The sequence below is a fragment of the Sapajus apella genome, unplaced genomic scaffold (assembly GCF_009761245.1).
Source record: "Sapajus apella isolate SASKATOON/1434 unplaced genomic scaffold, GSC_monkey_1.0 scaffold40, whole genome shotgun sequence".
NCBI lineage: Eukaryota > Metazoa > Chordata > Mammalia > Primates > Cebidae > Sapajus > Sapajus apella.
The window spans coordinates 9,889,043-9,902,131 of record NW_022436980.1 but is presented as its reverse complement, the minus strand read 5'-3'; the positions used below and the strand labels follow the sequence as shown (position 1 = coordinate 9,902,131).

Genomic DNA, 13,089 nt, shown 5'->3' with positions numbered 1-13,089 from the left:
ACAAATCAGTAAATGACAAGAAGGCTTAAATGACATTGACAGTCATATAATCCTGTTTCTGCCTCAACTCTCCTAGGTAAGTGCACCCACAGCTCCATTCTAAGAAGTGCCCAGATAAAGAGATAAAAATCCTTCTTTCATTGTGTGTTCCTAATTCTTCACGTCTAGCATTTTCCCTTGAACTACCAGAGATTTCCTATCCCGACAACAGTGGTCAGATACAGAGTACACATGACTTTCACAAATGCATCATCATTTAACTACCCTGGTTCTTCATCAGGAAGCTAAATGATTAAACAAAAGAAAATTACTGAAGGATGTTAGATCAGTTAAAATAATACAATGGTGGAAAACAAATGACAAGAATACTTCTTGGAGGCCAGTAAAGTGAGAGATCAAACATGATTAATTTTCTCTTCTGCCAGGGCATTCTTTCTGCCAGGTTAACATTCCATAAGAAAAAGAAAAGCATTGCCATATTCAATTATAATTTGCCTTTGATAGTCTTCTTTGCAAGGAAGCAAGCAAGCTGAAAGTGACAAATATATTTTCAGAAAGAAAATGTATTGTTTATTGTCTCTTTCCTGATCCAAATCCTAGACAGAGAAAGGATATGGCTTTCAGGGAAGCTATCATTTGTATGCTATTGCCTCATTATACAAATCAATAGCAGTGCAATTGTGAATAAAACAGACACAGACAGAGACTAGGAAAAGCCACCTGGGCCAGCTGGTATAGATTTTAGCAAACTGATTTTGCTGGGTTTCCACTCAAAGTCCTAAAATAAATCATTTAAAAGCTCATTTAAATGGCTCTCCTCTGGCAGAAGGGTCAAAGCTCTCGCATTTGATTTGCTGATCGCTGTTTTCAGCTGAGCTCTAATTCGGACTTGAAGGAATACTACAGTCGTTATTTATATTTCACCTGTAAGAGCTAAATAAATATTTACTAACAAAGAATGTTGATGCATACTTTAGACATACACTTACCTATGATTTTCCTGTCCACTTTCAATTTGGTGCTTTTAGACTAGATGGTGGGTCAGATTCCTGTCATAAGATTTTTCTGAGCCTCCAGACATCATGAAAAATGTTGTTTAGTCAAAGAAAGGGAAAAATGAGATTTAGCAATGTGTACTCTACGCTGTATCAAAAGAGCCACAGCTGAAGGTTCTTGGCTATTTATAATATTTCCTTTCACTAACATCAGCAGGGTAGGGGGTTTCCTAACTTCAGTTTTTAAATTGTTACACTCAGCTCTTGGTGTTAAATCACCTGTCTGCTAAATGCCCCCATCCCTTTGTTGTATTCGTGGCACCTTTCACATCTGGTTGAAATCTCCACAGAAATATTTCCTCCCTTAGAATGTGATTCTTTCTGAAAATATTTCCTACATACCACGATAGGCTTGTCACTTTTGGGAATTCAGAGGTGCCTGAATTAAAAATTCCTTTAAATAGTATCCAAAAATGTAGAGCTCACTGTGACAGATTGTATTATCCAAGACAGCCACAAGATCTCCCATGCCACGTGCTCTTCTAACAATGTGACTGCTATGGTTTGGCTCTGTGTCCCTACCCTCATCTCCTCCTGAATTGGACTCCCATAATTCCCACATGTTGTAGGAGGGGTCTGCTGGGAGATAATTTGAATTATGGGGGCGGTTTCCCCTGTACTGTTCTCCTGGTAGTAAGTCTTATGAGATCTGATGGTTTTACCAGGGGTTTCCAATGTTGCAACCCTCTCATTTTTTCTCTTGCTGCCACCATGTTAAAAGTGCCTTTCGCCTCCCGCCATAATTCTGAGGCCTCCCCAGCTGGGAGGGGAAGGTCATGTGGAACTCTAAGTCCAATAAAACATTGTTTTCTTCCCAGTCTCAGGTATATCTTTATCAGCAGCATGAAAACAGACTAACACAGTGATACTGACAGTTATTCCATAGAGATAACGGCTGAAGTGTGAAGGGAGAGGATCCCCTTGAAGCTGGGTGGCCTGTGGCTATAGCAGAATTGACTCTAAGTGCTTGTAGACTAGATCATAAAATCTAGCTTCCACCTGTTTCTCTTGGGAAGCTCATCCTTGGAACATTGCCACCATGCTGTGAGAGGAAGCCAAGCAGTCTGTAGAGGCCCATGTAGACGGGAACTGAGGCCCCTGGCCTACAGCCTAGCTATGCTCACAGCCAACAGCAAGCACTAACTTGCCAATTATGTGACTGTGCCATCCTGAAAGTGAAACCTCCAGTCAAAATTCTAGCCACCCTCGCTGATGCTGCATGGAGCACAGATAGTCTTTCCAACCAACTTGAAGAGTCATATGTTAAATAAATGATTGTCATGGTTTTAAGCTATGCAGTTTTCAGGTGGATTGCTATGTAGCACTTAATCAGAAATTAATAAATTGATATTTTAACTGTGATGCGTTTTCATATTTGTACCTGTGCATCTATGTCTGTCTGTGTGTGCACCTGTGTGCATTTTAAAGCAAAGTAGTGAGGACTAAAAAGGGGGAATGCATTACTTCTTCTTAATCACTGAATAGAGCAGTTCTGAATCTATTTTCTAAAATCAGCCCAATGCTGATCTCATCCCATCCTATTTAACTGATGGAGTAATTCATACTCAATCTTTTTGGGGGATCTCCCCTAATGTGCCACAGTCAGAGTTGTCCTGATGTAGATGAAGAGCATTATGTACAGATAATGCTCTCCGCCAAAAACACTTCATGCCCAGGACCCCACAGACCTTTCTCTTGTTCAGATAAAAGTCCTGGGCCCTCTCTTTATTCCAGCCTTTGTGAATGCCTTTAAACCATTTCTGCCTTTATTCAAACCCTAACTTTCGAGCTTTCTCTTCTGTTCCTGACCCATCTTTTGTACTGTCTACACTCAGGCATAATGACCTGTCCATAACGGTTTCACAATTTCTATCAGCTTCTATCCTGGACCGGTTTACAGTTGTGCTTTGGTTTGACCAGCCTCCAAAATGACTCTATCCAGTAAAGTGGTTTTAACCTCTTTGTATGTGGGATTGGATAAATCTAGACCATATTCTTTTCATTCAAGGTCTGGCTCAAAAGTTACCTATCAGAGAAGCCATCCCTATATTCCACCTTGCAATAATCCTTCCTTTACAAGGCATTCCTTCAGTTCTTACTTAACCACATTGTATAACATTCTCTTGAGCACCTTTAGACACCTTTGGTTTTCTTCAGTGGTCATTGTATAAGTGCTTGTCTTATTTTCTCCGAACACACTGTATATTATTTAACAGCACAGACAGGTTCTTCTACTTTTTATTTATGTTTACTTTCCTTGACTTTGAGATAAAATAGCTTCAGTTTAGGCACAGATGTTCCACACATACCTATTGAGTGGAGCAAAATAAAATTCCAGATCACAAAAGTTTAATAGTTCCTTACCTAGTCAGTCTTGGTGTAATATTCAACAGGTGGACAGAAGAAATGGCAAATGGGAATATTAAAATAGAGGGGAGCTTTTCCAAGGAAAATTTCTTCAAAATTCTAATATATTTGAGAGGCGCTTCTATCCTCATTTCATTAATAGTCATTGCCATACTGAAGTGCTGCTATTGATAGAATGTCTCCTATCACTCAAGAAGGTTGAAGCAGAAAAAATAACCACTACACTATCACAGCCATTGAGTAACAACAGTCTTTACAATTAAGTCTTTTTAGAAAATACTAATGACTTATCTTTTAAAAGCAGTTGCAAAAATCACAGCAGTTTAGGACCAGATGGGTGTCTGTGCAGTCCTACAAATCAAAGACAAAGGCTCAACTAATATTGATTTCACAGGTTGCAACAATGTTTTGGCTTGTCTAATTCTGGGGTAAAAAATTTCTCTACATACACACAAATTGGGAATAAACACACACTAAATCTATTTGCTGGCACATTATACCCCCCAGATATAAATTTAGTTTCCTTTCAAATAAGAATTTACATGAGTAGCTTACCCTCCTGTAGCATGTAGTGGAGTTAATGCCTTGCTTTATAGGAATTCAATAGACATTATAATGGCAAAAGCCTTCTACTGTAAAAGAGCCACTAGGCTTTCAGAGACATTATCTCAGAATCCTCAGTAAAAAACACCTGATATGTTAATACCCTCCTTTTCTTTTTAGATGAGGAAATCAGAGATAAATGAGTTTAAATAAATAGCCAAGTTACAGAGTAATAAATGGCAAAACTAGGAGCTAATATCTCTCTTCTAAGTCCAGACTTAGGCAGATATTTCACAAATACTTATTAGGTAATTACAAAATATTTAGAATTAGATAACTTATAGAATTGGATATCGACCTTTGCTTCATAATTTTAACTTTAAAACGAGACATTTTAAATTCGGATGAATGGTAGCTTTTAGAGAAGAGGTTATGTGATTACTATTTTATTTTTAAATCTATTTTGGTTTATATATAAATTTTAGCCAGAGATTATTTTTGAGCATCACTGGCCAAGAACAAGTTTTGGTACTACATGCCAGTTGAAATGTGTGTGTGTTTTAAAAATTTTTCAAGTCATTTTAACTATTTCTTATAGTTAAAAAGGACAAGTATAAATATATAAAAGGACAAGTATAAAGATATTTCTCACAGTGGTTATTAAAAATCTCAGTTGCTGTTTCATCACTCTTCATCACAATAGATCACTGTGTCATCCACCAGAAGAGTTACTGAATACTGAATACTGAATACTGAATACTTTCACAGGCATTTTAGAATCAGAATGGTGATTACAACTAGAAAATAAGTTCACATTAGAAATCATTTGTAATAGAAGAATGTTGAATTCATTTAAAATTATGTAATTTGTGTAAAGAATTTTGTCATCTGCTTAGAAGTTTATCTTTTCATCTAGACTATGAAAACTTCTATTAAAATAGCCATCACGGCCCTCTCACCAACTGCAGGACTGACTCTAAGGCACAAGGCATTGAGGGTGGGGAGAACCACAGATCACAGTCAAAGCCCTTCTCTAGGTGAGCATTGTGAACCAAGAGGGTGATAACTGTATATGTGTTTGAGACAGTTCATCACAAAGGTTCCAGGCTGGGGGCAGTGCCATACTTCTTTATAGCTGTAAGAAGATAGCTCAAGAAATCTGCACCAATCTGCTCTCCCAAGTACATGTCCTCATGTCTTGCATCTGCAAAAATGAAGAACCAAATTCCTTGATTACGCAACCAAGTGATTTGACTCTTCCAATTCTGTTGTTCTTTTCTTCTGTCTTGAAAAGGGCCTTGTCAAATCAGAATGAAAAGAATGTTTTGAAGCGTGAGAAAATTCAAATTTCCTATTTAAAGCCTGGAGTTCATTAGCAGGAGCATACTTACTTATTTCAAGGGTCACTGGCTTACGGTGAAGAGCCTGTCTTTCTACTACCCAAGTCTCAAACTCCACCTGACAACAGTTTAGAAATGTCTTTAAGTCTATTAGCTTTCTACGGAGCCTAATTCATCTTTGTTGTGCTTTGTCTTGTGACCGTGTCAAGTCAAGGACCCTGCTTTGATTATGTGCTATTCCTTTTTTCCTAATCACTTTTCCATTAAGTAATTGTCTCTGCTTAATTGGTTATAATGATTAAAAGTTTATTTATATTACACTGCAGTTTTCTTTTATCAATCACACTAAGGTTCTAACTATTGTATTATTTACAGCCCAACGCAGAAATTTTACCCAAAGAAATAGTCTTTTTAATTGGACTTTTTTTATTAGACTGTTTTTATTGTATATGTGCTACAGCTAAAATCTAAATTTAGGCAAATAAGAGAAATTATTAATTCTTAATATTACAGTCAGGCTTGTAACAAAGGCATTTTATTTTATAATACTGAGAGGTACAAAATAATAAGTATAGGCTTCCGAGACTAACAGACTTAGGTTTGGATTCTGCATCAGGACTTGCCAGTCTTGGGACCTTTCTGAACTTAAACTATCATACCAACCCTATGCAGATTGCCTGAAGATTACTGCTGTGTGAGTAAGCACGGTATTTATCGAATGTTAGCTATTATTTGTTTTAGCTTTGTCACTAACCAGCTATGTCTCTTTGAGAGAGCTATTTAATTTCTCTGTTTCACGTTCCTCTGATAAATAAGAGGGCAGGACTAGATACTTTCAACATTTTCTGTCAAAACTCAGGAAATAAGTAAACCCTTTTTATTGTTTGTTTGTCTGGTATGATTTTACTTTAGCCAGAGTTTTTCATGTTAAAATTTCCCAGAAAGTAACAAAGGCGCTAGTTGGAATTTAGACAGTAATGTGAGGATAAGTAGACAAAATCAAAATGGTCAGTAGGAATGTTTCAAGATTGAATATTGGGACAAAAATCCAGAGCAAAAGAATCACATTTACACGATAAAACCACAAAACTAGTAGTTCGATAATTTGTTTTAAAAACTTGTATTATAATTTTTTACCTGACTAAATGAGTGATCTTAGAAAAATCACTGGAAAAGTTTTATTGACCTGCTTAACCTTAGCTTATTCAATCTGTAACAACGAGTACAGCAACATCTGATACCTATTTAGTTCTGTGAGTTCCCATGGGGATAAAAAAGAGAACTAAATACATTAAATATGATCACCTCTGTACTTGTCAATTATGACTATTTATAATACATGTGCAATACCTGTTTATCTGCTTTGCAGCGGAAAAAAATTTTTTAAATGACTCATAACCTGTATCTCTCATCAATACTACCATGTTTTATTTTTAAATTTGTTTTTACTTTGAAACAGTTATACTATTTTTCTAAGTATATTTTTCAAAAAAGCTTTATTAAGTCATAAATCATACTTAATAATTCAAACCATAAAGACAGCAACACAAAATTTGAGACACAGAAACATATACTTTCCCACTTACAAATTGCATCAGAGGATATATAAACACCCTCTCTCTTGTTTCTGAGTAAAGGGTCAAGACACACAGCAGAAAAATTTCAAAACTAAGTGGTTATATAGATCTTTCCTTATTTGAAACCCATGTACTAAATTCATAGCAAATAACTTTTATGTGAAAATCAGTATTGTACATGGGGCTGAAGATATGGCTAACTAGACTCCCACTAATAGTTTTGCTGTGATAGAACAACTCATCCTGAAGCACTTATTATGATAAATAATAACAATAATAAAGTATAAGAGCAACATTAATACCTACATTCTGGTGAGCTTTTAATAATAGGCTCTATGACTCAGGACTTTCATATATTATACCTTACCTGGGAGTGTGCTTCTTGTATTAAATTGAGAATATATGTGCTTCTTGTATTAAATAATAAAACCCATCTATAATGGTCAATTAGCTCAAGAAAACTCAATATTGTCTAAAATGAGAAATCAACTGCTTTTTAGACAACCAAAATGTTTAAAAGCATGACTGACTTTAGGAAGGTGTCCTATTTTACTCTGGGTATTATGACGTTTTGCAAAATTTCTTATTCTAGTTTGAAATCCTCACCAAACCATGAAATTTCTTCAAACGTGGTTTTTACCTATTACCTCCAAAGCATCCCTGAGGATATTTGCCATCACTCTTGCAACTCATTCTATTCCCTTCCTAACTACAGCAACATAAACTTTGAAACCTGGAAACATATACCTTCTTATTTCCAAATACATCAGAGGAGATGTAAATTCCCCTTCTCTTGCTTGTGAGCAACGGGTCAAGACACATGGGAGCAGAAAATTTTCAAAACTAAGTGCTTGTGTAGATCTTTCCTTATCTGAAATTTATAGTCTTCTAACAGTACAAAGCCTTGTTTCAGTCAAGAAAAGAATCAACATGTTGGTCACGTTTCCAATTTTATAGTAAGCATGAGTCAGTGCTAAGGACAAAATAAAATAATTTATATTATTTCTTTCTTATGCAGATACTTTGCACATTTATTTATATTTGTACTTTTATTGATTATTCTTACATGAATTGGGAAACTGGGACAATTAGGAAATAACAAATAATAAGCTACAGGGAAATTCCTAAACTCTTCTTAAACATACTCCCTCAAAAGAAAGTGTAAGATTAATTTAAACTCTTACGTCCTAGGAAAAGGACTAACCTAGCATACCAGAACAAGAGGGAAATGAAATGATCTTGAACTTTTCTTAGAGTACTTATCTTCTTTAGGATTCTCAGAAGAACTCAGGATTCTGTGAAAGTCTGACTACAGAGTGACGAGGAAGAAATATTACCTTGTGTGATTATATTTTCAATACAGATGGCTAGAGAACACCAAAGGTACATTTCAGAAGGGAGAGCTAGGTGCCTTACTAACAAGTGACAAAAAAGAAACCAAGCATTGGTTAGAGATGAAGAAAGTGATAGCTGTGTAGCAGCCAGGACATCCTGAGGCTCATTCATCTTAGAAAGTGGCAGAATTTCAACAAAATATCAAAGAAGAAGAAGAAGAATACAAAATGAATCTGTAGTCAAAGGTAAAAGAAAATAAAAGGAGTTGGACATGGAAGGTCTCCATTTGGTTGTCAATATCGGGAAACACTACTGAAAATGATGAAATTGTATCACTTCAATCCTGAGTGATAAACACATGAATTTTGGGAACAACTACTCCAGAGAGAATCCCACCTTCTACCTAATGGGAAGGAAGTAGGAAGTAATTCCACCACTGAGTAAAAGTTAAAAGTCTCAAAGTTTAACTTTGCTTTTACTGTGGGTTTTGGCTTGAGGATCTTAGCATAAAAGCAGCTTTCTATCTCTTTGATAGGCAAAAACTCAACTAAGAGGAACAATGACATACAGAGAGAACTATAAAACTAAACACAAGGGAAGCTATATCAATTTCAAGTGGCTACACGTTTTGCTGAGGCTCAACTCTGGTTTTGCGCAGACTTCTCAGTAGGCCAGGCCTCAGGACCTCAGCATCACCTCCTGCCTCGGCCTGGTTGTTACCCTTTCTTCTGGGAGGCTTCTGCTTCCTAGACTTTGAGAAGGTCTGGCAGACACAGCTTAGGAAACCGCTAAAGCAGAATGGTGGTGATGCCAAGGATGTCACTGCAGGAGAAGAGGGCCTGGGCTCCTGAGCCACTGAGAGGTCATAGGACTGGATCTGACATTCCTGATGCATCACACTGAAACCTTCTTCCTGTAGACTCTGTAATCCATCCTGTAAGTAAAAGAAAGGGGTTAAAAGTCCTCAAAGCCAATAACCATATGCAAAAAGAACATGACTCTCTGAGCCAATTCTTTTATGTTCTTTCTGGGGCCAATGATCCCAATTGGTTTCTCAAGCTCCTTACCCCCAATCCTTCCCACTCCAGGTGAAGAGCTGTCATTATTTTTCCTATGGAAGAGTGATAATCCCAGGATTTTGCTGCCCCATGCATTATCCCTACCTCATGGAGAAGGTCAGGATTATCTTCCTGGGCACTGAGTAGAGTTGGCTTTTTGTCTACAGATTCATCTTCTTCACTTTGTGCTGGTGTTGAAGGTGTTGGATGAACGGGGGAGCACTGGGCCTCCATTTCCTCCTTCCTCATTCTTTTTGTCCTTGTGGTCTTCTTATGATGCCTATACTTTTTGGGGAGTGGGTCTAGCTTTCTCCTCTGGACTGGAAGCATGGTGGGATCTTGTGAAACCTCAGCCATATGACTCTCAGGTGTCCCCTCCAATGACTCTTTTGATTCTTTTACACTTCTTTTCAGAGGGTCATTTTCCCATGGATGAAATCTCTCTTCTGTATCCTCAACATCTAATAATGTGCTCAAGTCATCGAGAACATGTCTTGGGATAGAGATTGGAGATTCCCTATCTCTGTCATTGATAGATTTTTTTTTACCTACTGTGGTGACCCCAGCCAGCTTTGCAGGAAGAAGGAGCTCACAACACAGGGAGCTAAGAGTCAAATGCTGAAGGAAGTAGTTACTACAGTGACTATTTCAAGTGATGTACCCTTAGCTGTCATAGATTCAAAAGATGTACTGATCTCAGATTTCTCCTCTGGACTTACTAAAGGAGTCAATGACCTTCAGAAATAGAGTCCTCAGATTGTTCTTCTTGGCCTAGGAGGTCTCACATTTTCTAAAAGAGAAAGTCATTGAAGTAATTGCTCCATGAACAATGGAGTTCCTTCTAGTCATACATAACCACAGTTCACAAAAACTCTACCAAACAGCATAAATTCCTGTTTAGTAATTATACTTAACAACTTATCAGAATGTGTGTCAAAATTATCTGGGTTTTTAGTGAAAATAGTCATTTCTATGCTGTACCCCAGACCTACTTAGAATCTCAAAAGCTAGGAGTAAGGAATTTGCATTTTTTCCCTGCTAATTCAGGTGATTTTTATGCATCCTAAAATTTGGAAAACTACTGCTTTAGAAGGACACTGAATCCAGTATTTTACAGGGCCAAGAAGATGACTATTAAAAAAAATAAAATCCTACTTTCTCCTACAAGTATTCCCCTAATCATGTCAGTCCATAATGATATTTCTCCTCTGAATTCTTTTAATCATTATCACTTAATTTGGTATGTTATCCCATATTACTTTCTATTGTAATTTAAGTTTGAAACCTTGTAGCTATTTTTTCTAACCAGATTATAAGTTTCTCAAAGGCAGGGATGCTCTTAGACTTAGTGTTCCACACTGGTTTGCCAGTATTAGGAGTAGTAAATTGAATAAATAAAAATATGAATAGGTTTATGTCCCAGTATAAAATGATTGACGTGAGATGATACTGCTCCGTAAGAGGCGTTCTAGAGTAACAATGTAAAGAGAATATGACCTGTTCGTGAACCCAATGTCAAAAGTACCCACATGTCAATATGCCACATGTCAGGCCCATTGCCTTTGGCTGTATTCTCTGAAAAGCCCACAAAAATATGAGAATTTGCATTTCTAACAAGTTCCTAGTTAATGCTACTGGTCTGGAGAGCGCACTCTGAGAACAGCTGCAAGATGAGGCACACTGACACAAAATAAGTAAAAAAGAGGGATTTCTAAGCACTTACAATGACCAAATGTAAGAGAGGTATAAATACCAACTTCCAAATTTTGCAAATGGGAAAGATGAGGCTTAAGTAAGATAGCGACTTGACCAAATATGAGGTTGGCAAACTTTTTCTGTAAAGGGCCAGACAGTAAATTTTGGAGGCTCTGTGGGCCATGTGGTACTATCAGAAGTATTTGTTCTCAGTGTTGTAGCAAGAAAGCATCTATAAACAATGAGTAAACAAATAGTAATGGCTCTGCTCCAATAAAACTTTATTTTTCCAAACAGATGGTGGTCAAGATTTGGCCTGCAGGCTATAGTTTGGCAACGTCTGACCTGAAGTCCTACAACTAGTTAGCCACAAAACTGAGATCAGAAGTCAAGTCACCTAACTCCCAGCAAGTTCTCTTTCTACAAAAGAACAGAAGACTAGAATGAGAAAGAATTTTTTTTTCAATGAAAAGAAGGGCTTTAAAAGAAGAGGTCAAAATATGCCTGGGCAAATAATACTTTTATGTTCTGTGATTACCCTTAGTCATTTACACAACTAGTTAGGTAAACTCTGAAATTGGACAATTTTCAAACAAATTCATAGATTGAGCTCCAAAAGGGTGAGGGAGGAGAGCTAGGCTCCATATTTTCTATCACACTTGCCTAGAAAACCATCCTATTTAGTCTCTTTTTAAGCAAGAGAAAATCCTACAGATAGATAATGGAAAATACTTTCTTTGCTCATCTTTTGAAATTACTGTGACCTGTGACTGTGGTTCCACATTGCAAAGTCCAGGGATAAAAGTTCCAAGTAACTATCAGAGAAATGTGGAAACAGAGATATGATTCCTAGGTTATCTAATAAGCTAAACTTTACTTCCTAAACCAAGATGCTCTTTAATAACAGAGTAGTAAGAATATTAAAGATTAATGTGCCCAAAGTCTTGAGGGCATTTTTAAATTTTGGGATTTCTGAGAACTGTGAAGTCCATCTCGAACTTTCTGTTCAATATTTACTCTACCTTTAATGTGTTTCTCACTTCATGTCATCATTTTGCCTTCACATAGTAATGTTGAACAAATATTTGTTGACTTATAAATTGATGGAAGAGTGAATGAATATATAGACCAAATGCTTTGAGAAAGCTCTTTGGTTTGTGGCTACAGAGAATAAAGCAGAATTGGCAATTTCTGCCAGAAGATAGTCAGTCCTCTTTTATTACCCTTCAGTGAAGCAAACAGTGCCTTCATGTCGCAAATGTCAATGAAAGTTTCATGAATGAATTAATACATTTGATGTAGGCCATTTAAGTTATAATTGCCTGTCACAAAAAGAGGTATCAAAAGACAGAACTTATTTACTAATAAATTAACATGAAATTCTTTAATTAATAATTGGGTTTAGTTTAATACTGTTAGGAAAGTTTGGTAAAATCTCTGAGAGGGAAAAAGGCCCATGTAATATGAGAGAATGCTAGCCCACCTTCTATCTGTTCCCTCCATCAAGAGCAACTATAGAGGTAGTAACTAAAATAGTATCAACCATAGAAGCCCACAGAGAGGTGGAGATAGGACTAAAAAGGAAGTCAGCATGACAAATTCAAGCCTAAAAAAGCCTAAAAAAGTCAACCTTGCTTCTCCACCACCTTAGCAATGGCCCTGAGTTAGGCCCACATCATGCTTCAAGTGTACTTTTACAAGGTTCTACTCTGAGTCTGGCCTCTGTTCTCTCGAATCCACCCTCCGTAAAATACCTAGAATGTATCTTTCTAAAAGATATCTGATCATGTGACTCTTCTGACTTAAGCTGTCCTCCCTATTCCCCCAGCAAAGTCACATACAGGTCCTTGATGATGTGATGCCATGCCATTGGTCCAACTTCAACTCCACCACTCACCCTAAGGTATCTTATGCTGCTGCAGAAATAGACTGCTTGCCATTTCCTGAGAGTACCATACTTCTTTAAACATTCATCCTCTTACTTGCCATGACCCTGCCCCTCTTTACTACCTGGCCTACCTATATTATCACTTCTAAGAAAACTTAGCTGACTTCCTCAGGCAGAAAAAAATGGATTTATATTCTTGCATAACATTTTTTCCCTAAAAATATCATTCAA

At 36.9% G+C, this 13,089-nt stretch overlaps 1 protein-coding gene across 1 annotated transcript; it reads right to left on the bottom strand.

Moving 5' to 3' along the window:
- Positions 1–8,427: 8,427 nt before the first annotated feature.
- LOC116565337 lies at positions 8,428–10,061 on the bottom strand. Its single transcript, XM_032298905.1, has 2 exons — positions 9,381–10,061; positions 8,428–9,151 (listed from the first exon to the last, which is right to left on the bottom strand). Exons 1-2 carry the CDS (start codon positions 9,630–9,632, stop codon positions 8,837–8,839), a joined length of 567 nt encoding a protein of 188 aa, XP_032154796.1. The 5' UTR covers positions 9,633–10,061; the 3' UTR covers positions 8,428–8,836.
- Between the last annotated feature and the right edge of the window lie 3,028 nt (positions 10,062–13,089).

What these genes read in the sequence shown, in the direction of transcription:
- LOC116565337 (XM_032298905.1), bottom strand. Translation starts at nt 9,632, where the DNA reads ATGGCTGAGGTTTCACAAGATCCCACCATGCTTCCAGTCCAGAGGAGA. An exon ending in ATCCTGACCTTCTCCATGAG is followed by an intron (nt 9,152 to 9,380) that starts GTAGGGATAATG and finishes TTTTACTTACAG; the next exon opens with GATGGATTACAGAGTCTACA.